Source organism: Ovis canadensis, chromosome 13 (assembly GCF_042477335.2).
Source record: "Ovis canadensis isolate MfBH-ARS-UI-01 breed Bighorn chromosome 13, ARS-UI_OviCan_v2, whole genome shotgun sequence".
Classification (NCBI taxonomy): domain Eukaryota; kingdom Metazoa; phylum Chordata; class Mammalia; order Artiodactyla; family Bovidae; genus Ovis; species Ovis canadensis.
The window spans coordinates 47586327-47613938 of NC_091257.1; the positions used below are offsets into that span (position 1 = coordinate 47586327).

Consider the following 27612-nt stretch of genomic DNA (forward strand, 5'->3'; position numbering starts at 1 on the left):
TTTCATTTTGGCTTTGGTTTAGTCAAACAATAAAAGGTTTTATTAGTTGAAAGTCCTGGAGTCTTACTGTCTAACTATGAAAACCATGCACTCTTTGCATGGGGGTCAAGAACTATTTTTAAGGAAGGTCCTGCTTAAAATTCTTTTTCAAAGTAAGTGAGAAATGATTCATTCGAGACACTGATTTTTGCAGGTTATTTTTAGAGGAAGGCGCATCAGGCTATTCTGAATTTTTTATATCACTAAAGACAAGATGAATGGGAAAGCAAAGAAATAATATCCCAACTGGGGGGGAATCCCCCTTTTAGAAACTATGTGGACTTTTCTCCATGCAGTCCCCACGTAATCCAGATTTTATATTAATCCACACGTTTCCCTCTCATCATGAGGGACAGTGCTTGTAAGCACTCCCCATGAGAGCAGTGGATTCTCTTAAAGTAGAAAGGAAAAGGATCAGCAGAGTGGTTCACTGCAGAGACCACGTCTTCAGAGGCAGTGCCCGCTGGGGAAATTGCACTGCTGGCTCTTGGCCTTTTCTTGTGTTGTCAGGAAGGACAGATAGGAGTCCCTGCCCCTCCTCCCTAATAGGAGCTTGGTTTCACTGTGACTAAATTGCCTCCAGAGGTTGGAGTATAGAGGGCCAAAATCATAGTAGTGAGCCTGGCCTTCATTAAATGCATGGTTTACATGGACAGCCACGCATTCGTCACGTAGCTCACCCAGCACTCTGAAATCCTGCCGGCTTCAGGCGAGAAAGGCTGCCTGTTCCAGGCATCTGTCTGGACACTGTGTGGAAACATTCTTAGGGCTTCATGGATATCACAAGATGGTAACTTGAAAATGATGGAACTTCCATTACAGAGATGTTCAAGTATTTTTAACATTATTGTTTTTGTTAAGTCGCTGAGTCATGTCCAACTCTTCACGACCTCATTGACTGTAGCATGCCAGGCTCCTCTGTCCTCCACTGTCTCACAGAGTTTGCCCAGATTTGTGTCCGTTGAGTCAGTGATACTATCTAACCATCTCAGCCTCTGCCACCTACTTCTCCTTTTGCCTTCAATCTTTCCCAGCATCAGAGTCTTTTCTAGCAAGTCAGCTCTTCACATCAGATGGCCAACGTATTAGAGCTTCAGCTTCAGCATCAGTCCTTCCAATGAATATTCAGGATTGATTTCCTTTATGATTGACTGGTTTGATCTCCTTGCTATCCAAGGGACTCTCAAGAGTCTTATCCATCACAATTTGAAAGCATCAGTTCTTCAGCACTCAACCTTCTTTATGGTCCAGCACTCACATCCATATATGACTATTGGAAAAAACATAGCTTTGACTATATGGACCTTTGTAGGCAAAGTGATGTCTCTGCTTTTGAATACACTATCTAGGTTTGTCATACCTTTCCTTCCAAGGAATAAGCATCTTTTAATTTCATGGCTGCAGTCACTGTCCAAAGTGAGTTTGGAGCCCACAGAAATAAAAGCTGTCACAGGGAGGCAAGAATATACAATGGGGCAAAGACAGCCTCTTCAATAAGTGGTGCTGGAAAAACTGGACAGCTACATGCAAAAGAATGAAATTAGATTATTACCTAACGCCATACACAAAGATAAACTCAAAATGGATTAAAGATCTAAAATGTAAGACCAGAAACTATTAAACTCTTAGAGGAGAACATAGGCAGAACACTCAGTGACATAAAGCAAGGTCTTCTTTGACCCACCTCCTAAAGTAATGGAAATAAAAACAAAAATAAGCAAGTGGGACCTAATTAAACTTAAAAGCTTTTGCACTGCAAAGGAAACTATAAATAAGGTAAAAAGACAACCCTCAGAATGGGAGAAAACAATAACAAGAAAACAACTGATAAAGAACTAATTTCCAAAATATACAAGCAGCTCATTCAACTCAATACCAGAAAAACAAACAACCAAATCAAAAAGTGGGAAAGGGACCTGAAGAGATATTTCTCCAAAGAAGACATACAGATGGCTAACAAGCACGTGAAAAGATGCTCAGCATCACTCATTACCCAGAGAAATGCACGTCAAAACTACAATGAGATAACACCTCATACCAGTCAGAATGGCATCTTCAAAAAGTCTACAAACAATAATGCTGGAGAGGGTGTGGAGAAAAAGGAACACTCTTGCACTGCTAGCGGGAATGTAAACTGATGGAGCTACTATGGAAGATGGTATGAAGACTCCTTAAAAAGCTAGGAATAAAACCACCGTATGACCCAGTAAACCCACTGCTAGGTATATACCCTGAGGAAATGAAAACTGAAAAAGACACATGTACCCCAATTTTCATTGGAGCACTATTTACAATAGCTAGAACATGCAAGCAACCTCAATGGCCATCGACAGATGAATGGATAAAGAAGCTGTGGTACATGTATGCAATGGAATACTGCTCAGCCATAAAAAGGAACGCATTTGAATCTGTTCCAGTGAGGTGGGCCAAGCTAGAGCCTATTATACAGAGTGAAGTAAGCCAGAAAGAGATATGCTGATATAAAGAATATCTAAACATCATATTGCAATAGTACAATATACTATCATAATATACTGTATCTAAAGTATATATAAATATCATATGCTGCTGCTGCTGCTAAGTCACTTCAGTCGTGTCCGACTCCATGTGACCCCATAGATGGCAGCCCACCAGGCTCCTCTGTCCCTGGGATTCTCCAGGCAAGAATACTGGAGTGGGTTGAAATTTCCGTCTCCAATACATACATGCATGCTAAGTCGCTTCAGCCATGTCCGACTCTGTGCGACCCCATGACCAACAGCCCACCAGGCTCCTCTGTCCACAGGATTCTCGAGGCAAGAACACTGGAGTGGGTTTCCATTTCCTTCTCCAAAATATCTTATACTGACACATATAAATGGAATCTGAAGAGATGGCATTGATGAATTTATTTTCAAGGCCGCAATGGAGAAACAGACATAGAGAACAGACCTGTGGATATGGTGAGAGGAGAGGAGGGAGAAGGGGAGATATATGGAAAGAGTAACATTCACATTTACAAGGCAATCTGTAAAATAGATAGCCAATGGGATTTAGCTGTATGACTCAGGGAACTCAAACAGGGGCTCTGCAACAGGCTAAAGGGTGGGATGAGGAGGGACGTCCAGGAGGGAGGGAACATGCGCGTACCCATGGCTGATTCTTGTTGATGTATGACCGAAAACCACAAAATTCTGTAAAGCAATTATCCTTCAATCCAAAACTTTTAAAAAGAAAAAAGAAAAGCTGTCACTATTTCCACTTTTTCCCCTTCCATTTGCCATGAAGTGATGAGACCAGATGCCATGATCTTAGATTTTTAGTGATGTTTCAAGCTTCTTTTTCACTCTCCTCTTTCACCCTCATCAAGAAGTTCTTTAGTTCTTCTTCGCTTTTTGCCGTTAGAGTGGTTTTATCTGCATATCTGAAGTTGTTGATATTTCTCCCAGCAATCTTCATTCCAGCTTAGGATTCACCCAGTCCAGCATTTTGCATGATGTACTCTGCATATAAGTTAAATTGTCCCCCCCCAAAATTTATATTTATAAACAATACCCAAAATAACTTATCAAGTGTCTGATAAGTACCAAGGTGGGTGCCAGCTCATCAGTCAGGAGCAGAAGCTCCAAATATTAATACAGAAAGTCCTGCCCTTGTGGTAAGACCCTTCTCCACTGGGGAAAGGAGGACCTCGGTCTGTTGGCAGAAGATCAATGGCAGACCAGTGGAGTGCATACCTTTACAATGACTGGGAAGGCAGATCTGACTTTAATTGTCCTCAGCTCTCTACACGGGAGCATGGCAGGGAGTAGAGAGCTGGCACACAGCCCCCAGGTCCCATTAGGCTTTATGAAGGTGTGTGGTGTGAGTCAATAGCCAAGCCTATACATTCAAGCCCCTGTTCATCACTCCCCACTCAGCAGACCTGGGTCTAAGAGTCTGCACACAGGTGGAGAGATGTATTCTGAGACGGAGAAATATGAAAAGAGGCCCACGCAGTCCTGAGAAACAGGCTCATGACCATTTGGCCAGAGAATTCCAGGGTCTCGGGCACCGATGATGTAGAGCAACCTTGTATGATATGGTAGTCATAAAATAACTGCTTATTATTTGCCTCTGTCATATCTGGCTCCTTCACTAGAATGTCAAGAGCCCCCACCCCTGCCTCCGCCAGTGTTCTCCACAGATGTGCATATTACCAGCCGCGGTTCTTGGCCTCCTTAATCAATAGAGATTGATAAGAGCCCAGACAGGAAATTTAGGCAAGGCTTTCTTGGCGCCTCCTGCTGCACCAGAGGGGAACAAGAACAACAGGTTCCCTTGACTATTGTCCTCGAGGCAGAAGTGAGCTGGTTCCTTATACGGCCTGCGGGTAGGGATGTGTCCAGGAGTCGGGCTGGAGGGGTAGCTTAGTTAGTTTGCCCACCCCTTAGGTGGTGGAGTATGCAGGGGGCATGCGCAGTAGCCTGCTTTTTTTTTTTTTTTTCCGAGCGCTCTGCTTTTGCTCCCAGCTCTTCAGAAATGGCAGTTGGATTTTTGGTCTTTTTGTATCTTCTTGTGCATAATTTGTCCTAACTGCAAAAGCACATGGTTATTTGTAGTCCCTTACAGCTTCCCTGGTGGCTCAGAGATGGTAAAGCGTCTGCCTACAATGAGGGAGACCCGGGTTCAATCCCTGGGTCGGGAAGATCTCCTGGAGAAGGAAATGGCAACCCACTCCAGTATTCTTGCCTGGAAAACCCCATGGATGGAGGAGCCTGGTAGGCTACAGTCCATGGGGTTGCAAAGAGTCGGACAGGGCTGAGCGACTTCACTCACTTCACAGTTTCTTTGGGCTTTCTAGGTGGCACTAGTGGTAAAGAATCCACCTGCCAATGCTGGAGATGCAAGAGACGTGGGTTCAATCCTTGAGTCGGGAAGACCCCTTAGAGTAGGAAATGGCAACCCACTTCAGTATTATTGCCTGGAAAATCCCATGGACAGAGGAGCTTGGCAGGCTACAGTCCATGGAGTTGCAAAAGAGTCAGACGCAACTCAGAATGCACACGCTAGTTTCTTTGTATTTTGTGGCTCAAGGAGACATTTGTCCAGGTAAAAGTACTGCAGTAAAGGGTCTCAGGTTCCAATCTGTCTCATACACACTGCTGTTGAGGATACAGAGGTGAAAAAAAAAATCCCTGCCCTTCTCTTGGACATTAGATTCTAATGTATGTGGATGCTGGGGAAAGGGAGATAATATTTAGTTTTCTGCAATATTATATTAAATGATTGTCATTTAAATGAAGTAGAAGACATAGGTGTATCTTTGGTTTGGAGTGCTCGAGGTTGGTGTCTGTTTTCACAGTGGAAGCCTCTAGCATATAACATAAGCATACTGTAGCATCTGTGTAACAGTATCACCAGGCCAAAGGGCAAAGGTCAGCAGACATGGCCAGCAGTCACCAAGTCTTCCCTAATCTTTACCAAACTGTCTTCCTACCAAACTGTCAAGCCGTGTTTTCCCCTGCCTGATGGAAGTTTTATTATCATTTAAGTTCATTATACTTTTGGACTTAAAGCAAAGCATATATTTTCATGTGTTTTGGTCCATTCAGGCTGCTATTTCAAAATATGAGAGACTGAGTGGCTTATAAACAACAGAAATATCTAACAGTTCTGGGGGCTGGAAGCATGAGATCAAGGCGCTGGCAGAGCCTAGTTCCTAGTTCATAAAAGGCCATCTTGTCACCAATTCCTCACTTGGTAGAGGGGACAAGGGAGGTTTCTGGGGTCTTTTTACAAGGGCACTAATCCCATCATGAGGGCTCCTGCTTATGATCTATTTACCATCCCAAAGCTCTACCTCCTAATACCATCACCTTGGGGATCCAGTGTCAACGTATGAATTTGGGGGGGATGCAAGCATTCAGCCTATGGCACCATGTATTAAATATTTGCAGTTTAAAAATGCTTTCTTATTTGTGAAAAATGAAATACATAATGAAATACATTTGCCTTTTTTAAAAAGTTTGGTTCTGCTGGTCTTCAGTGCTGTGCCTGGGATTCCTCCAGTTGCAGTGAGTAAGGGCTGCTCTTCATTGCAGGTGCGGGCTTCTGACTGCATTGGCTTCTCTCGTTGCAGAGCACAGGCTCTGGGCGGTCTGGTTTCAGTAGCTGTGGTACATGCATTTAGTTGCTCTGAGGCATGTGGGATTTCCCCAGACCAGGGACTGAACCGCTGTCCCCAATATTGGTAGATGGATTCTTAACCACTGGACCACCAGGGAAGTCCCATGAATTGCATTTTACCAACAGTCTATGTCCAGTGTTTTCTGAAATATTCTTAATAGAGTCTGGATTTTCTAACATTAATAATAATTAATAGAACCAATGGCATATTTCCAGCTAATCAATCTGAAATTTGCAGCATATTTTTAAACATGGATTTGTGTGAACCATGTTCACACATGGTCCTTAAATCACTTCCTGAAGGTAGGTTAGCTGCTTAAAGGAGGCAATAACTGTTTTGGATCAGCAGGGTACTTTATTACTAAGTACTACATACCAGGTCCTTTTCAACCAACTCCCTGATTGTGTAGCCTATTTTTAATATTAAATCTCTTTGAACCAAAGTCGTATCTCTCTGGAAGTTTAGGCTTTGAGAGCAGTATATTAATAATGAATTACCAAATTACTGAGTCATTTGGCCTGCTTCAGTATCTCACCTAGTACCACAGAATTATTTAAGCAGTCATATGAGACAAGCCCAGTGTTTCGGTGGAAACTTCAAATAATTACTTAAACACATTGTCTATAGAGAAATGTGATACTCTAAAATGTTAACATTTCATGCCAAAGTACTTTTCTTTTCATTTTTGTTTCTTACCTGATATAATTCCCACATCAACATTTACTCTATTTCTTTTCTTATAATGTGCATCAAGAGTTTTTTAGAAGATCTCAAGTTTTCTTCCCTTCCCCACATGCAAAAAACTTTCAAGGTTAAATCAACAAATTAGGGACATTGTATATCTGCAAACTCTCTTTTTGCAACACCAAAAAGATTTTCAGAGTGTTTTGTTGCGCAGTTCATTTGCAACAAGAATGAGGTTTTTACTTCTAGTCAGAAAAATGGCAATGTTACAGAAAAAAAATTTAAATTAACCCCCAAATTGAAAGCATAATAGTCTACTCCTATATCTTCTGTTATTTTTGTGTACTCCCAGCATTTTTACATACATGCATGTATATGATTATGGAAATGATTCAGGTTTTCAAATTTTCTTTACTTTTTTTTTAACCAAATAGTATCACCATAAACATTTGCCTATAATGCCTTTTAGCCTTTGTAACCATTATTAAGGTTGTGTCATAATGTATGTGTATGAACCATAGTTTAAGAAATTTTCTTCTTTTTTATTAATTGATTATTTTAGTTATTTTTGGCTGCCCTGGGTCTTCGTTGCTGTGTGCAGGCTTTTCTCTAGTTGCAGCAAGCTGGGGCTATTCTCCAGTTTCTGTCCGAGGGCTTCTCATTGCAGTGGCTTCTCTTGTTGCAGAGCATGGGCTCTAGGGCACAGGGGCTTCAGTAGTTGTGGCGTACGGGCTTAATTGCCCCGTGGCTTGTAGGATTCTCCCAGACCAGGGATCAAACCTATGTCCCATGCATAGGCAGGCAGATCCTTAACCACTGGACCACCAGAAAAGTCCAAGAATTTTTAAAGAGCAATCACTAGTCTGGATACCTATTAGTCAAGATACGTATCTAGATACAAACCAAAAGAACGTGATTTTCCCAAAGGGCTGTACGAAAGTAAAACAGACTGTCAACAGGATGTGAAAGTGTTGGTTGTAGTGTCTCTCCATAACACTATGAACTGGTATTTTGGCAACAGTACACATTTAATAACGAAATGCATCTTAATTTAGTGATGCTGAACCCTTTCTCCAGATGCTTATGACTAGCTGATGTTTTGGTGAATCTTGTATCCATATCCTTTGTCTGCTTGTCTATTGTTCTCTTGCTTTGTTTTGTACCAGTAAGAATAACTGCTGTATGCACAGAAAATTTTAGAGGGTAAAATCTTTCAGGACGGAAGCCCTATCCCTTTCACAGCTCTGGGATTCCCTGGAGGATGCGTGTGCTGACTGTCCTTGAATGTCTATGGACTGATGGCTCATTGTCACCTCAGCAAATTTTCCCTGGAAGGTAGGAACCAAGATTCATTGTCTGATGGTTCTGCCACTCAAGAAAAGGCTCACAGCTGGATATGCCATCTTTTGTTGTGACCTTTATTTAGTAGTAGAGAGCCTGTGAAGATGTTCCAGAGTTGTTTATTTGTCCAGCTATTACTTGAATTCCTTTTAAATATATGTTGTAAAATTGCTTAAAGAAATATCTTTTTCCTGTGCTGGCTTGATTTTTAAAAAACATTCCATCTTACTAGAAGTTATATGTATAGTCACGCTTTTTTCTGCTGTGAATTTAAACTCTATCTTCCTAGGACTGGCAGGGGTAGTGTATGAGAAGTAACAGTCTGTAAACAGTCATAGAATATGTCATATTTACAATGTATATTCAACCATCTGTAAGAAAATTCTCAAGAATATTCTTTCTAGTAGCTTTGACTTACTGTACTCAGAATGCATGGGGGCAATGAATCTGAGCAGTATTTACATAACTTGCCTGTGGCTACACAATGAGTCATTAGCAGTTTTAGGATTGGAAATATAAGTCCCTGGACTGAGGGAGAAAAATTAATGGAAAAAGAAGCTTCATAGAAAGTAAGTGTTAATCACATTTTCAAAACGTAAAGTCTCTCTTACATTCCTTGAGGAAGGAGGCTATATAAATTTTAAGTATAATGTCTTCTCTTTTTAGTAGTTTGCTTGTTACAGAACATGTTTATTTAATCTACTGACTTAGAGTTGACATTTACACTAAGTTAATGAACTTGGTATTTATTGAGGTTTATGATAAAATACCAAGTATATCTTCAGGCTGAAGTTTTTGTTTTATTCTTCTACTCATCATAGCAAATATTTATTGCCATTAACTATGAGTCAGTAAGATTGCTGTGGGTGTAGGTTTTTTGAGGGGAGGGGGGTTGGCCAAAAAGTTTGTTCTTATGGGAAAAACTCAAACAGATTTTTTGACCAACCCAATAGTAAGGAAAAGACATGAGAATATTTAGGAATGTTTTAAGAGTATTTGGAAACGTTTAGGAATGCTAAGGAGGACCTCATACAGCAGAAGAGTTCAAGCTCTAGGATGTGAGAAAGAATAGGCTCTGTTTCTTTGGTAACCCTAGTCATTCATTTAACACATGTTTATAGAGCATCTGTTTTGTGCCAGGCACTGTTCTAAGCACTTGGGATAAATGAGTAAATTAAACAGGAGAAAAGATCTATGCCTTCATGGATGTTATATTCTAGTGGAGGGAGAGAGACACTAACCAATAAACATAATTAAACTATATTGTATGTTAGAAGGTGACAGCTCCATTTAAAAAAAGTAGAACAGGCTAAAGGAGATTAGAGATGCTGGAGGGCTTTGGGAATTGCAATTTTAAATAGGATGGTTAGGAAAGTCCTCATTGAAAAGGCACCGAGACTTCCCTGTTGGTCCAGTGGTTAAGAATCTGCCTTGCAATGCAGAGGACATGGGTTCAGTCCCTGGTCGGGGCACTAAGATCCCCCATGCCTCGAACAACTAAGCCGGCACACCACAACTAGAGAGCCCGTGTGCCACAACTTCTGAAGCCCGCATACCCTGGAGCCTGCAGCCACAACTTCAGACTCTGTGTGCTTAAAGGAAGGATCCCATGTGCCACAACTAAGACCCTTGGTGGCCTCATTTTAAAAAAAGAAAAGAAAGGGTGCCAGCTGAGAAAAGACTTAGAGGTGATTGTACTGTGAAGATCTAAGGAGAAAGCTTTCCTGGTGCCTATGAGGAGCTTCAGTGAGGTTGAAGCAAAAAGGAGGTTGTGGGAGAGGTGATCCAACCAAGGAGACTCAGAAGGAACAGCCAGTAGGTAAGAGAAAGACGACGAGAGAGTGGTTGGGAAAACAACTTTGAGAAAGTGAATGATAGGATGGGTGCTGTGCTAAGTTGCTTCAGTCATGTCCTATGTGGCCCTATGAACCGTGGCCCACCAGGCTCCTCTGTCCATAGGATTCTCCAGGCAAGAATACGGGAGTGGGTTGCCATTTCCTTCTCCAGGGAATCTTCCCAGCCCAGGGATTGAACCCGAGTCTCATGTATTGGCCGGCAGATTCTTTACTAGTGCCACCTGGGAATCCTGAGAGGATGGGGTAGTGGTGGTGGTTTAGTTGCTAAGTCATGTCGACTCTTGCAACCCCATGGACTATAGCCTGCCAAGCTTCTCAGTCCATGGGATTGTCCAGGCATGAATACAGGAGTGGGTTGCCATTTCCTTTTCCAGGGGATCTTCCCAACCCAGGAATCGAACCCGGGTCTCCTGCATTATAGGCAGATTCTTTACCAGCTGAGCTTCAAGGGAAGCCCTGAAAGGATGGGGAGTTATATTAACCTACCAAGTAAGATGAGCACTGAGAATTGACCATTGGATTTAACCATTTACTGCTGATGACCCTGAGCAGTTTTGAGGGCAGTGGTGGGAGAGAGTAACTTTAAAAAAGACCCATAAAGAAGAATTGAAGTGAGCATGAGCTTTTTTTTTTTTTATACAAAGGAGAGCAAAAAAATGAGGTAGAAACTGGCAGAGAAAATGGAGTTCAGAGGAGGTCTTCTTAGGCAGAGGAAATAATAGTATCATGTCATCTGCATATAATGACAGATTTTCCTCTTCCCTTCCAGTTTACACACTTTTATTTCATTTTCTTATCAGATTGCTGTGTCTAGAACTGTCAATACTATGTTGAAAAGTAGTGAGAGTGGGCATCCTTGTCTTTTCCCAGATTTTAGCAGGAAGGCTTTCAGCTTTTTATCACTGTGTATTAGATTGGTTTCGGGTTTGCCATTAATAACTTTTATTATGTTGAGATATGTTCCCTCTATACCCACTTTATTTGGTAAGAGTTTTTAATCATGATTAGATGTTGTCCTTTATCAAGTGCTTTTTTTTGCATCTATTGAGATAATCATGTGAAGTGAAGTCGCTCAGTCATGTCCGACTCCTTGCTGACCCCACCGACTGTAGCCAACAAGGCTCCTCTGTCCATGGAATTTTCCAGGCAAGAGTACTGGAGTGGGTTGCCATTTCCTTCTCCAAATCATGTGGTTTTTGTCTTTTCTTTTGTCGATGTGGTGTATCATATTGATTACGCAAAGGGAAATAATAGTATGTGTGTATGCTGAGCAGACTCAGTAGGAAGACTAAAGGTAGTGATGTTCACGCAGAGTTTAAGGCTGTATGCACACCTGTCATGAATTCCTATACTCCAAACTTCCTACAAGTGCTTCATTCACTCCTTTTTCCTCATTCAATTTTTTTCAGCAATATTTTGGAAGTCCAGCTCTCACAAGCCACTATTTTTCTGCTTCTTGCCTATTCATTTCCTTCCTCATGAATGAAAAATGAATTTTTAAAGAAGTTATATTAGCATGGAAAACTTTTGCTATCTATTACTATCAATAAATATAGTAAGCCTAAAAAACTATCCCAGCACACACACATGAATATTGCTGTAATTATGAAGAGAAATCACTTATCCTATGCTTGAAATCCAAAACTCAAAATAATATGAGAATTCCCATCTAATGTTAGCTTTCTCAAAATGGTTCTTTGCGAAAGTGTCAAATTTTACAAATATTGGACAGAAGCTCTTCTACAAAACATAAATAGCCATCATACCCTTGGTTCGGAGAATAATTGAGTGGCAAGTGTTTTAATGTATTGTAATGTAATGTACTCTGAAAAATACGTAAGTCACATCACTGAGCCTTGGACCTACCGTTTATACTTTTTAATAATTTTCGTTTCAGTGCCACTACAATGGTTCCTATTGAACTGAAAGATTACTCAGGAGACACTTGAATTGCAGCCAGCTTCAGACAAGAGTAGCTGCCAGAGAGGCTACAGAAGACCAGCTTGCCAAACTTATGTTCATTTTCAGGGAAAAGGGGAAGTTTTCAATAGCCAGTTTCTTGACTTCCATTGTTTCCCTATTCTAGTTATCTACTTTCCATTGTAGATAAGTAACAAAAAGAATGCTTTCCAGTTGGGATGCTCTGAAGTGAAGAAAATTTCAGGGTAGCAGGCACATTGTCACAAAACTGTGTTACACTGATGAATGAGAAATTATCTGTTTCATTGCACCTTCATTGTGCCTTTGGGAAGATAAAATTGGAGAATCTGTGAAGGTGTGTGTGTGGAGTGGTTGGAGGGGGAGAGTGTGTCAGAAGGGAGGGAAGAAGGGAAGGGGAGAATGGGAGTGGGGAGAGTGCCAGGTTCAGCAAAGATAGAGCTAAGAACTTGAAAGTCATCATGACAAATTATGACCTTTAAAAATGGCTATGTGTGTGCCTGGCAGACAGAAACATGTTTTCTATAGCACAGGAAACTATATTCAATACCTTATAATAACCTATATCAGAAAAGAATCTGAAAAAGAATATATATGCGCACACACACACATACACACATATACCCCCATATGTGTGCTCAGTCATGTCTGACTCTTTGCACCCCATGGACTGTAGTCCACCAGGCTCCTCTGTCCATAGGATTTTACAGGCGAGATACTGAAGTGGATTGCCATTCCCTTGTCCAGGGGATCTTCCTGACCCAGGGATGGAAGCCGCATCTCTTGTCTCCTGCACTGGCAGGTGGATTCTTTACCATAGTGCCACTGGAGAAGCCCATATGTATATATACATATACATATATAATAATATATATAAGTGCATCACTTCACTACATACTTGAAACTAACACAGCATTGTAAATCAACTATACTTCACCTTTTTGAAGAATTTTTTAAAATGTATTTTTGATTAACAGAAAGATAAGTTGCACGTAAGGATCTGTTCTGGCTTTTAATTTTTCTAAACTGATTGCATGTATGGAACTTCAGTTTAGATTGCTAAGGTTGACCCCTATCTCCATCAATTTTTAGCTTTGTAACCTCACGCAGGTAACTTCTCTATGCTAAAGTTTTTTCGTCAGTGAAAAATGGAGAAAAATTAATGATTAAATTATGTAATATTGGTGAATCCACACAGTGCCTAGTACAGTAAAGGCATTTATTCAAGATTAGCAGTGATGTGACTTCCCTGATGGCCCATTGGTTAAGACCCCTGCAGGGGGGATGGGTTCAGTCCCTGATTGGGGAACTAAGATCTCACATGCCCCATGGTGAGGCCAAAAGATTTTTTTTTTAATAGCAATTGTTATTATCACTTGTCTACATTGTCTAACCTTAATAAATTGCTTGAATTCACATAATATAGAAGAGTCTCAAAAACCTCCTGACATTAGCCTTTATGAGGTAGTCCTTAATTTAGAAGGAAGAAAATCAGAGAACTCCCTTTAAAACTTATAAGACTTTTTTTTCCCCATAATGTGGAATTTACTGACAACTTAAATGCCACTTCTAATTCAGAAAATCAAACTTGTGTAAGAAGTTTTTCTGCGAGGTCATGTCACATAAATGAAGAGATTCCTAGAGTACGTATTCCACACGTATTACCTACAGAGAGAGAAAGAGGAGGAAGCTTAAATAAATACACCAGCAGAATAGCACATTAGCGTCCCTGATCGTGCTTCATTCCTTGTCCTCAGGGCCTTAGCATATGCCATTCCCTCTCCTATATTGCTTTTCCCAGCGAATCCCAAGGCTGACTTGTTTTTTCTTTATCTTTTGGGGTATTTCAATTTAAATATCATCTTTTATGATTATCTCATCTTCCCAATTAAAGTGGTATCTTCCCACCATCATTCTTTCATCTCAGCTTGTTCACTGTTTTTTCACTGTAATTAGTTTCTGGTAATTATTTTAATTGACCTTCTTCACTAGAATGTCAGGCTCCATGATGGGAACAAAGTCATATTCCTAGCATTTAACTTACAGTTATAGCACTTATGATCCCAAAGTATTAAGTAATGAATAAATGCTTGTGGTGGGTGTTTAGGTGTTTTGTTTTGTTTGGGGGCAAACTATAATGTCTTCACCAGTATTTATGAAACTTATACAGAGTTTACAAATTTTCCTGTGCTCCTGAGAAAATTGAAGATAATATTTTAGCTGATACTTAATCATAACAGATCGAACTTGCATAGATTTATTACCATCACCTCTGACACTATTTTCAAGTTTATCCAAATGGCAGGCCAGTCACATCTGAGACATTCATGACTGACTGGGTTTGAATAGTAATTTTGTGACATTGGCAAACCGAAGTAAACAATATTAATGAAAATGGGCTTCATCTCAATAACTTGTGTCATTTTGAACTGTGAGTCAGAACTCTCATTATCAGTAGGCAATTTATGGTTTTGTTCCTAAAGAAACCAACAAAGCAGAAGTCAGCAATTCATTTTCTTAGAGACATTCAGATGACTTTACAGGGAAAAAGTTAGTTTTTCTAAAACTATGAAAAGAGATGACAATATGAGAAATGAAAGAATCATCTCCCCCAGCCAAGACAAGCATATGATACAAGACAGAACCCTTTTCGTCTTAGTCTTTGTCCTTGGAAGTCTATCCCATTCTGCTTTTTTTCCCTAAAAGTTGGCCTGGAAATGGCTTGTCTGTCTATGCCATAGAACAGGGGTTCCCAGCTTCCAGGATCTAATGCCGGATGATCTGAGGTGAAGCTGATAAAATAATAATAGGAATAAAGTGCACAATAAAGATAATGCACTTGAAAGTGAAAGTGTTAATCATTCAGTTATGTCTGACTGTTTGCAGCTCCATGGATTGTAGCCCGCAAGGCTCCTCTGTCCATGGAATTCTCCAGGCAAGAATAATGGAGTGGATAGCCATTCTCTTTTCCAGGGGATCTTCCCGACCCAGGGATCAAACCCAGTTCTCCTGCATTATAGGCAGATTCTTTACCACCTGAGCCACCAGGAAAGCCCTTGAATCATCCCCAAACCATCCTGCCCTCAGTCCATGGAGAACTTGCCTTCCGCGAAACCAGTCCCTAGTACCAAAAAGTACTGCTGCCATAGAAGATCAGGTCAGTTCAGTTCAGTTCAGTTGCTCAATCGTGTCCAACTCTTTGCGACCCCATGAATCGCAGCACGCCAGGCCTCCCTGTCCATCACCAACTCCCAGAGTTCGCTCAGACTCGCGTCCATCGAGTCAGTGATGCCATCCAGTCATCTCATCCTCAGTCGTCCCCTTCTCCTCCTGCCCCCAATCCCTCCCAGCATCAGAGTCTTTTCCAATGAGTCAACTCTTCACATGAGGTGGCCAAAGTACTGGAGTTTCAGCTTTAGCATCAGTCCTTCCAGAGAAATCCCAGGGTTGATCTCCTTCAGAATGGATTGGTTGGATCTCCTTGCAGTCCAAGGGACTCTCAAGAGTCTTCTCCAACACCACAGTTCAAGTCCACTGTGCTGCTGACTGAGCATTGTTCTGTACGTTGAGTCCTGTACATTTGAAATCTTGAGTGTCTGAGATGGGATGCACTTCGGTCTACAATCGAGGTAACCTCGGGATACTATATGGAATTTGATTTTGTCCAAGAGCATTGCTTTAGGCTTCATATGAAGATTTCTTACAGGATTAGATGACCCACTTGGGATCCAAGAAGCCATTCCTCAATAAACTGATGACTCTTACCCTTTTGGTTTTAAAAGAGGAAGTACAAGAGCACTCAAGAAAAATGTGAAAATAGACATGGAAATAGACATGATCAAAACAGAGTATAGCATGAAAAAAAACCAACTTTATAAATCCAAAAAAAACGTGTTAAAAGAAAAAGGCAATGCTTTTTGTGTAAATATTTGACATAAATTGGAAAACAACAGAAACAATAAATACAAGCATCAATTAATACAATTAACTAACGTTTCCTGTAAGTAAAGAATGCACATTTAGAGTAAAGGTCCTGAGCAGATAAGTGATCCCAGATGAGCTATTGTTAGACATTAGGTGCAGGTTGCATTTTGGAACTATATGATGAAAAGTGAGAATATTAAGATGTAGAAAAGGAAATCTGAGATGTACCTGCCAGGGCAAATATTACAAAAGTTCAACTAATCGTACTGAAGGAACCCCAGAGATCGGGGTACAGCTTGTGATGAACCTCATTTGGATTTATGAAAATGACCGCCAGCTCTTCCTGACAGAAGGCAGAATGACCCAGAAAGTCCTTATGGTCCCAAAGGCAAAAGCTTAATTAGATACACCACTTCTAACTGCATAAATCAACACTTTCTAAAGGAAGGAGATTAATTGTAAGGCGCATGTTGGGAGGGTGACTTTTGAAAAAACGCAAGAACTCTGGAGGCTAAATTATGCTACCATTTAATAGTGAGGCTTTTTGGGTGGGCAAATTTCAGGCAGAGGTTATTTGTGTGTCTCTTCATTCTACAATGGATACATGTAACTTCTATAATTAAAAATATTTTGAAAGTGTATACTTCACACATCCAAAGAATGAAATCCATGAGGACATCAGTTCAAGTCACAGCTCACATTGTAAAGTGGCCAGAGGTTAATATATTGTTGCAGATATTCAAAAGATCCTTGCCAAAACTCAATGCAGAGGGTATTTTATGCTGCTTACTTATTTCAACCTGGTAACAGGTCTCAAAATGACTATGTAATTAAAAGCGTCATCTGATTATAATCAAAGGATTTTTAAATCTTTGTTTATAGTGGAACAAGATCACACACAATTGTGTGTGTGTGTGTGTGTGTTACACTTTTCCTCTCATTATGGGCTTCTTAATAGGAGAAATTTTGTATCTTCCCTGAGGTGTGACCTGACCGTGTGGGGGGCCTAATGTCCTTTATGGGATATAATTGTGCTTCCTGGTAATTTTCTACTATGCTAGTCCTGCTGTGGGCATTCCTGATGGCTCCATGGTTTAAAAAAAAAAAAAAAAAAAGACCCTGCAATGCAGGAGACACAGCTTCGATCTCTGCGTCAGGGAGATCCCCTGGAGAAGGAAATGGCAACCCACTCCAGTATTCTGGCGTGGGAAATCCCATGGACAGAGGAGCCCGGTGGGCTACAGTCCATATAGTCACAAAAGAGTCAGACACGACTGAGGGACTAAAGAATTCCTGCTATAGGAACCCCTCTGAGAACATTAGGATTACCCTAGCATGTGTGCTGGTGTAGAAAAACTCCTATCACCCGTGTGAATTTTAGAAGAACCAAAAAATTGCAATGCATTTTCTGTGTCCCATGCATTTCATATTCACTTGATAAAAATATAAGTAATCTATTAATTTATGTTATGATACCACAGTGAACGTGCATTTGATCTACAGTGTTGATTCTAAAGCCTCTCCTGTATTTTCTATTTAAGTCATGAAGATTGGTCTTAACCTAGAAATGAAAGGAATAGGGATAGGGAGGGTTGGGGAAAATGGGGAGAGGGTGGTAGGATGGAGGGAGGGAGGGGAAAAGTAAGGAAGATTTTCTTAAGAATGCTTTCTTTCATTTGCATGAAACTTTACAAAATAATTACTCCCCCCTCAAACAAAACATAGTTTAGAATGCAGTGATAGAATTTTATGTTTACTTTAGGAAACCTGGAAGTGTGTATTTCTTCATAAACTTTCAAAAAAGTAATCCCATTAATACTGGAAATGAATAAGTATGATTCTTCCCCAAGCCTCAGTCGCTTTATTTATAAGAAGCGTTTGGACTAAATGGTTCTATGAATATTAACTCCGGCTAATAAATCAGCCAAGCTTTTACATTTGTTCCTAATTGCTGTGATAGCAATTCACATGGTTATTTATCCCAGTGACTTTATTTGGAAAGGTAGTTGCTCAGCTGGAGAAGCGGTTCAAAGTCATTTTGAGCTCCGGTAAATTCATTGCTTAGCGCTGTGGTTACTTTCAAGTCCTATTTCAGTGAGCAAATCTCTCTCTTGCATTTTGTTTAGGAAATGGAACCATCAAGAGCGGCTTTATATTAGAATGGATAAGCATGATTTGATTTCGATTGCCCAACAATATCATATATCATATTTATTATCTATGAATTGCCCTATGGCATAGGATATACTTTCCGCAGCAGATTAATGGAAAGAGATCGTTAAGAGGAAAATAAAAAGGGAGAGAGTACAGGTTTCATCTTTGAGACGTTTCATCTGAAATAGAAGCATGTCAAACATCCCAGGTGCCTGTTACTATAGAATCAAAAAGCCCTTTCCAGCTGTTTACACTTCAGATGCAAAATGGCAATTTGACAGACTAACCGGGTGATGTGAGCGTCTGCGTAAAAAGGCTACAGACGGAGCATGCCCAGTGCGGTGAGCGCGTCCTCCGCCCTCCCCCTCCAGATCTCTGAAGATAAGCCTTGAACTTTGCACTTGCAAATGTCACTGCATACGTTTTGCACTAGGTTGGTTTTTTTTTTTTTCCCCTTAAGGTTCTCTCACAACTAATGTCTTTGAACAATCCAAGAGCAGGGAAGATGAGAGGGTCATAAGATGGGTGAAGTTTAGGACGAGTTGATGCCTGTCTTTGGATGCGCTTGAAGTGTTATCTTTAAAGCAATCGAAAGCATCCAAGTGTTTGTTTCCCCTTCCCACTGGGATGGGAAAATAAGAATCTCTTTGGATTGGAGTCCTCCGGGGTAAGAAGTGAAAGCCCCGGAGGCAGAAAGGGACGGAGAAGCGGGGGTTTGCCCAGAGCATGGATGGGAAGCGAGCAGGGGTTCTGCGGGGCTCAGCGCGCACTGAGGATCGGTGCCCGGGGCTGCAGCTGCGGACGGGAAAGGCGCTGTCTGGCTGATGAAGGCCACCTGGATCAGGCTTCTGAAACGCGCCAAGGGAGGAAGGCTGAAGAATTCGGATATCTGTGTAAGCTTCAGGGCTTTCGTACAGGGGAGACGTTATTTTGTCGTTGTTTCTGTCGCTGGTACAAGTGAGGGCTGTCTGGGGCTCCTGTGATTAGTAATATGATGCTGATTGCGAGAGCGGGAGCGGAAGAGAGTCCTCTAATCCTCTAGCTCCTTTTCCTCTGCGGTGGTTTATCGCCCTAGGAGCTCCCCCTGGGCAGGTGTTTTCCCCGTAGACAGCTTTGACGAAATATCTACTTAAAGGGATTGAAAAAGATATGTTGCTTAAAGATTGAGGGAAGCTGGCAGCTGTTGCCTTACAGTTTTGTCAGAGGAACTGGGTGAATCAGAGGTACCAAAGGATGCTTAAGATCAAAGAGGGGGTCATCTATGGCAGTGGCGTGTCAGAGAGTTCAAGTTAATAACTCCCTTGACTTTATGTTTGCTGTTGGTTTTTTTTAAGCGTATATTCTTCCTAATTGTAAATTCTCTCTGTAGCTGTGGACTGTTCTTGAAGCTCTCCTTGAAAACGGTGTGTGTGTCCTTCACTGCACTGCACCACAGAGTCGGTTTAATGATAAGAGAACTTGTTCCGGCTTCCAGAAAGGCTCTTAATTGGACCATAAGATTTAGGAAGGAAAGGTATCAATAACTTGGACGGCGTAACTCTCCTAGTGAGTGGTCTGCAAACCAAAGCTGGATGTAGGTAGCTGGTTTGCCACCAAAAGGGATTATTTTTATTCCTCTTTTCAGGAATGGACAGCACAATCTAGGAAGCTAACTGCCGTGTCAGTGAGACTCTTCTGTGGCCAGCATCCTAGACGGAATCTCTTTTAATGTCCGTTTTCCTCTCCAGGGTTCGGCAGACTCCTACACCAGCCGTCCATCCGATTCAGATGTTTCTTTGGAGGAAGATCGGGAGGCAGTGCGCAGAGAAGCAGAGCGACAGGCCCAGGCCCAGTTGGAAAAAGCAAAGGTAAAACCCTTCCTTCTCTGCCAAGCACTTTGTGCATTGTGCTGAATCCACGGTGGGCCACCTGCGGAAGTTCCTTCTGAAATGTATATCTGGTCTGTTACCGTGTTTCCTTGATTGGCTGTAAAGAGGTACTGGATGTGGAATGTATTGTCTTCCCTTGGTAGAAAAGGGCAGTGTAATACATGAGTGGTCTTGCCTTTTATGTTGTTTTATAATCCATGGGTGGATGGTTTATTTAGATGCAGAAAAATGATCCCTGAATATACAAAGAGGAAAAACTGCTTCTACTAGGAAAAGGATTTACTTTGTTTTGTTTTGTTTTCAGGAAACCATTTCTTTACAACAAACTTTCTTCAAGCTGATGTTTATTCTCTTAGACTTGAACAACCTTTCCCCTCACTTTTACTCCTTAGGTGTTTTATAATGGTGTTTTTCTTATATTTTAAAAAAATGGATTGTATTATGGTTTTCAAAAAAAAAGCAAGAAAGGATTTTATTAATTAAAGATGTCCCTCCCTTTGGAGCTCTTCTTTCTCTATCCTGTAATAATTAAGTGGAAGGGGGACTGGAAACCAGATATGAAACATAGAAGTACAGAATTTAGCGGAGACTATTTCATTTCACACATTGCCATGATTTGGATTCTTTCTCCCCTGCAGTGGTTCAAATAGCAGCTATTTCTAAGGCATAGACTGCTGTTGTTCAAGTTCAAAGGGCCTTGGTGTGTGTGATACTTGGTAATTTTTAAATGAACCTATTTTAACGAGGTCATTGGTTTTCTTTTGAAAAAAATCACTGCTTTGAAAAAAGAGTAAGTGTTGATTTTGCTAAAAAAAAAAAAAAAAAAATCCAGGGTAACATTAGAATACTTCTGCTGGCTGCTTCGTCTCTAAGATGAGTAAAATCTCTGTGTGTTGCTATGGGAATCATGGCTTGGAGATGCTGGTTTGAATACATGGACTGCCCTTATGTAATATTCATGACCTCTAGCCCAGCTGCCATAGTAGTTTGCAGAGGAGCTGCCAGGAGACCTTGACTTAAAAAAAAAAGTACTTCTGGACATCAAAACAATGTTCTCACCTCATCGGGCAGGGAAGTCATCTCCAGGTGTGACAGACTTGACTGCAAGAGGACTCAAAAAGGGCAGAAGCAGAAAACTGATAAAGCAAGGTGTGGCCCCATTGCCACAAACAAATCTGCTCTGCCGAAGTTAACCATTTAAAAATTATGATGTGACATATGGGTGAGAGTGGTGGACATATGCTAAGTGAAACCAGCTGATCACAGAAGGACAGACGCTTTATGATTCCACTGATAGGAGGTATCTAAAGTAGCCAAGGAGGAAGGCTCAAAAGGGAGGGGATATGTGTGTGTATATATATATATATGTAGTTATGTCTGATTCCCATTGTTGTACGGCAGAAACCAACACATTGTAAAGCAACTATCCTCCAATTAAAAAAAATTTTAAATAAAAGAATAATAAAGTAGTCAAACTCCTAGAAGCAGAGGGCAGAATGGTGGTTTCCAGGGACTGGAGGAGGAGGAAATGGGGAGATTCCACAGATAGAAAGTTTCAGTTATATAAGATGAATAAGTCCTAGAGATCTCCTGTACACCACTGTGTCTATAATATAGTACAGTTAACAGTTCTGCTCTTCATTTAAAAATTTTTTAAAGGGTAGGTTTCTTGGTAAATGTTCTACTGCAGTGGAAAAATTATCAAGTTGAAATTAATGAATGTACAGCCAATGAAGTTAATTGCCCCAAAATGTCTTGTAGCTAATATATGCTGCAACTTAGACTCTTAATTCTGCATTCTATATTTTGCACCAGGGTGCCAAAGGAAAAAAAAAAATAAAGTCAAGGAAAAAAACTAAATAACAGTTTGTATTCCCGAAATAAGAATGTTCTATTTGCACTTATTTATTCATGTGATTTTTCACATGCTAAAATTAAACATTTTCTCCGGCTCATACCACATCATCATACAATCCAGTGTCTTGCAGGTTTGCTTTTCATTAACCACAAAGTCTTTAGTTATCTGTGGATGTATTTTTGTCTCTCACTGCTGTAAGTCCTGAGTTCAGTGACACAGCTGCATAGAACTTTTTTTTTGGTCTTAATTGGAAAATAATTGCTTTACAATGTTGTGTTTGTTTCAGCAGCTCCAAACAGCTGTAAGTATATTCCCACCCTCTTGAGCCTCCCACCCACTCCCCCATCCCACCTCTCTAGGTCATCACAGAGGCGGGTTGGGCTACCTGTGTTATATGGCAGAACTTTTTAGTATCTTTCAACCCAGTATGGATCATAATGTTTTCTTTAATCAAGCCAGATTTGTGTTACTTGTCATACAGACCAAAACATTTATAGTTACAGAGAAGTAGAAGATGAAAAAAAATGAAAAGAATTTAAAACAAAAGCATAATAATTGAAGGGCTATATCCTATGTTTAATGAAAACAACTTACATTCATTTTTCTTCTTTAAAATTAGGCCAATTATCTTAAACCTCAGGATTCAAATATATAAGTTACACTAAAGTGAATGAGAATTTGAATATGTTCTGAAAGAAGATACAAAGAGTAGGATTTAAGTGTACTTTTGGTTAAAATCATGGTTTGGTAGGTCTGATTTCTTAATTCTGATATCTTTGAAGAAAGTATACAAAAAAAGGGATCATACATGGGTCATTCATGGGGCTATTTTTAATCTATTTTCCTCCTCCAATATATCATCGTGCCTTTGTGGGATCTATTTCAAAATGAAACCTTAAAGTTCAAAAATATATGAAATCATTGTTGATAGTTTTAAGCACTTTTCCAAAGCATTTTGAAAGATGCAAATGTTCTTTACTTTTTTTTGCGCATATTATAACATCCTTCACGTAGAAAGCCTTCATAACTTGGTGCTTTTAACTCACCTACCCTGCAGATCACTTGCCTTAAGTGTGTGCAATATCAAAAATACTGATCTTTCAACCAGAAACAATCATGGAATCATAATAAAGACAAATGAACTAAAAAAAAAAAAAAAGCCTGTGCAAGAGCCTGAAATAAACCTCAGTGGTGTTTTCAGACCCTGGCACTCTGTAAATATGTAATATATTATCCATTAATTGCCTTAAGAATACGCCCATGAAATAAGGTGATTGACAAGTAATGAAACTAGAGAAAATAGCTTTTGAAATTAACTGACCTACATAAGATTATATAACCTGGCCCTCTGTGCTTTCCATAAAGCCCAGTACTTTTCACTACTGCTTTGTTATGGCTTCTCTTAAACTAGTAAACTCTACAGTGAACAGATTTAATATTTATTTTGAGGCAAATAACTCACATGACCTTGTCTTTTAACTTGATGTTTTCTGATCCCACATGGACTTTTTGATCTTGTTCAGGTTCTCTGTACTTTGAAGAGCCTGCCCTATTAAATCTGGCGCACTTTGATATTGCCTTAAAGGCAAATAATATAGGAATTTCATTTATTCCCACATTGATCTTTTTAGTAGAACAGCTTTACTGAGATACAATTCACTCATTTAAAGTGTAACGTTTTGGAGACTTCACTGGTGGTCCAGTGATTGACTTCACCTTTCAGTGCAGAGGGTACAGGCTCAATCCCTGGCAAAGAGCTAAGACTCCACATGCCTTGTGGCCAAAAAAACTAAATATAAAACAGAAACAATATTGTAGCCAAGTCAGTAGAGACTTTAAAAATGGTCCACATCAAAAAAAAATCTTTAAAATAGTAAATAAAAAAGTAAAGTGTACAATTCCATGGATTTTAGAATATTTAGTATTGCAACCATTACTGTAGTCAACTTTAGAACATTTTCATTGTCCCCCTAAGAAATCTCATGTTCTAAAAATTAGCAGTCACATGCTGTTCTTCCCACCTACCTCAGCCCTAGGCAACCACTCTTCAACTTCCTGTCTCCATAGATTTGTTAGTTCTGGTTATTGCATATAAATGAAATCATCCAATAGGAGGTCTGTCGTGATTGGCTACTTTCATTTAAGTAACATTTTCAGCATTTATTCCTGTTTCCACATGTATCAGCACTCTATTCTTTTTCCTTGACAAGTAATATTCCATTGTATGCATTTATCACATTTTATTTACTCGTTTATCATCAGTTGGTGGACATTTGTGTTGTTTCCATCTTTAAGCTAGGACTGGAAAAGGTCAGTTTTCATTCCATTTGCCTTTCCCAAAGAAAGGCAATCCCAAAGAATGCTCAAACTACCGCACGATTGACTCATCTCACGTGCTAGTAAAGTAATGCTCAAAATTCTCCAAGCCAGGCTTCAGCAATACGTGAACCGTGAACTTCCAGATGTTCAAGCTGGTTTTAGAAAAGGCAGAGGAACCAGAGATCAAATTGCCAACATCCGCTGGATCATGGAAAAAGCAAGAGAGTTCCAGAAAAACATCTATTTCTGCTTTATTGACTATGCCAAAGCCTTTGACTGTGTGGATCACAATAAACTGTGGAAAATTCTGAAAGAGATGGGAATACCAGACCACCTGACCTGCCTCTTGAGAAACCTGTATGCAGGTCAGGAAGCAACAGTTAGAACTGGACATGGAACGGCAGACTGGTTCCAAATAGGAAAAGGAGTACGTCAAGGCTGTATATTGTCACCCTGCTTATTTAACTTATATGCAGAGTACATCATGAGAAACGCTGGGCTGGAGGAAGCACAAGCTGAAATCAAGATTGCTGAGAAAAATATCAATAACCTCAGATATGCAGATGATACCACCCTTATGGCAGAAAGTGAAGAAGAACTAAAGAGCTTCTTGATGAAAGTAAAAGAGGAGAGTGAAAAGTTGGCTTAAAGCTCAGCATTCAGAAAACGAAGATCATGGCATCTTGTCCCATCACTTCATGGGAAATAGATGGGGAAACAGTGGAAACAGTGGCTGACTTTATTTTTGTGGGCTCCAGTATCACTGTAGATGGTGACTGCAGCCATGAAATGAGTTATGATCAACCTAGACAGCATATTCAAAAGCAGAGACATTACTTTGCCAACGAAGTTCTGTCTAGTCAAGGCTATGGTTTTTCCTGTGGTCATGTATGGATGTGAGAGTTGGACTATAAAGAAAGCTGAACGCCGACGAATTGATGCTTTTGAACTGTGGTGTTGGAGAAGATGCTTGAGAGTCCCTTGGACTGCAAAGAGATCCAACCAGCCCATCCTAAAGGAGATCAGTCCTGAGTGTTCATTGGAGGGACTAATGTTGAAGCTGAAGCTCCAATACTTTGGCCACCTGATGCAAAGAACTGACTCATTGGAAAAGACCCTGATGCTGGGAAAGATTGAAGGTGGGAGGAGAAGGGGACGACAGAGGATGAGATGGTTGGATAGCATCACTGACTCAATGGACATGAGTTTAACTAAACTGGGAGTTGGCGATGGACAGAGAGGCCTGGCATGCTGCAGTCCATGGGGTCGCAGAGTTGGACATGACTGAGTGACTGAACTGAACTGAATAATGCCATTATGAACATTCATGTAAAAATTTTGCATGGACATTGCTGGGTTCTAAAATCATTTTTTTTATTGAAAGATTTTTTTTTTCTCTTTCCTTTCACTTCCCTTGAAATGATCTTTCCTGTGTGCAGAGATTCTGAGTTGAGAAATCTGGATGTGGAAGGAATTGGGGCAGAAATGAAATATGTTTGGTGTGGTATTCTTAGAAAAATGAATTAATGTGAAATTCTAAGTCAATTGTTCTCTTACCAGTAAATGTCTATTGTATTGAACTGTATTAGTCACAGTTGGTGGGTAGAGGAGGCATTGAAAGGCCAGCACCATAAGAAAAAAACAGACAGATAAGCAAAATATCTCTGCAGAAGGCTTCTAGTATTTGTTCAGGGAGAAAAGTTGTGGCCTTAAATCACGCTAGTCAGAAGCAGACTAGTATTTTAGTCTCCAGACAGACTGCCCCCAGTTGGCAGGAACAGAAAATTCTTCTTAGGAGTGGTGATGGCTTCAAACTATACCTTCCAATATGGATAGATGCAGTTTAGTTTGTAAAGTACAAACTGGGGGGTGGAGAAGAAGGAAAACTTGATAAGCAATGTGAGGAGTGGCCAACATTAGGAAAGGCTTGGCAGTCAGAAAACATGGAACCTTCTAGAGGAAGGATTACTTTTCTGAGATCTTGTCAACTTGAAGATGTCTTTGTTCTAGTCTCCTATTTAATTACTGCTTTGGCTGGGCATAATATTCATATACGAAAAGCATTTTCGCCCAGAATTTTCAAGACATTGTTTTGTTTTCCTCTGGCATCCAGCGCTGCTGTTGTGATTGCCAGTCTCATTCTGTCTCTGAGTGCGATTTCTGCATGATTTTCTCTAATACTTTGAGAGCTGTTTGAAATTTGGCCTTGATGTGAAGCTTGTTATTTCTGGTGAGCAGAATTTCATATGAATATTCATGGTGAAGGGCCAGTCTCTTCACTTCTGGAAAGCGTGTTGTTTATCTATTTATTTGCTTTTGATCATTTCTTTCTCTGCTTTCCTTTTTCTAGTTCTCTCATTTATCAGATGTCTGCTTTGGGTTTTCTTCTCTACTCGTTTTTTTTCTTACTATCCTTTTTGTCTTTTTGTTCTGAGTTTTTCTCCACCTTTAACATACTGACTGAAATTTTTGTTTTTGAAAATTTCTAATTCCCAACAGCTTTCCTGTCATTTCTCCTTTTATAGCTTCTTGTCTTCATTCCATGGCTAAAATATTTTCTCTTATATCTCTTAAGATTTCCTTTAGGTTTTATGTAATGTGTTTTTTAAAAACTTTTAATTGGATTTTATTTATGTATCTGGAGATTTCCTTCAAAAGTTTGATTTTGGGTTATCCATTCATAGTTAAGGATTTCCCAGGTGGCGCAGTGGTAAAGAATCTGCCTGTCAATGCAGGAGACACAAGAGATGCAGGTTTGATCCCTGGGTTGAGAAGATCCCTTGGAGGAGGAAATGGTAATCTGCTCCAGTACTCTTGCCTGGAAAATTCCATGGGCAGAGGAGCCTGGTAGGCTGCAGTCCATGGGGTCGTAGAGTTAGACACTACTGAGCAACTGAGTATTCAAAGCACATTCATAGTTAAGAGCAAGATATAAGGCTGAGTGGAAGCTTTCAGACTGATGGTAAAGCTTCTTGACGGCTAGTTTTTATAGGGTAGTGGTGGGAGGGAGTTTCTCTTCATCTGGTCAGCGTCCCCAAAGGAGTCCCTGGTCTCTTTACTTTAATTCTCACTCTTTCTACTTTGCTAATTGCCACTGCCTCTTGTTTCTATATTCTAAGTTTTTGTCTACTTCCATCTCATTTGCTGTCCTAAAGCTATGGGTTTAGACTTTTTTCACACACAGGAAAAAAAAATTGTTTCAGGAGGAAGCATTTGTTCAATTGACCAGGTTTTTAATCTTAGTATTTATCAATAAGCATACTGTAACAGGAGAAAAATGTTTCTCATATTACTTTAGTTTATAAATGCCTTAGACAGTGGGAGAATCCTATCCAGTTGGAAATATCTCCTACCTGGCCTTTTCAGAAGAATGAAAAACAGGAATGTGTTCATTCACCTTCAACCCGAAGATGAATTTTTATTTCGAAAAACATTAGACATGTTTCTAAAAATGTATCTTAGTGAGCAAAGCATGTGGGAGGT

At 40.2% G+C, this 27612-nt stretch overlaps 1 protein-coding gene across 10 annotated transcripts in view; it reads left to right on the forward strand.

Annotated features, from left to right (window-relative positions):
• CACNB2 (calcium voltage-gated channel auxiliary subunit beta 2) overlaps window positions 1-27612 on the forward strand; it is a 415600-nt gene that overhangs the window by 263313 nt on the left and 124675 nt on the right. For 8 of the 10 annotated variants that reach the window (XM_069547606.1, XM_069547608.1, XM_069547610.1 and 5 more), the window contains one exon: window positions 19812-19931. In XM_069547606.1, coding sequence (XP_069403707.1) covers window positions 19812-19931 — 120 coding nt within the window. Of the gene's footprint in view, window positions 1-18908; window positions 18978-19811; window positions 19932-27612 lie in introns of those variants that run through there. The other 2 variants (XM_069547611.1, XM_069547614.1) reach the window with 1 other exon arrangement.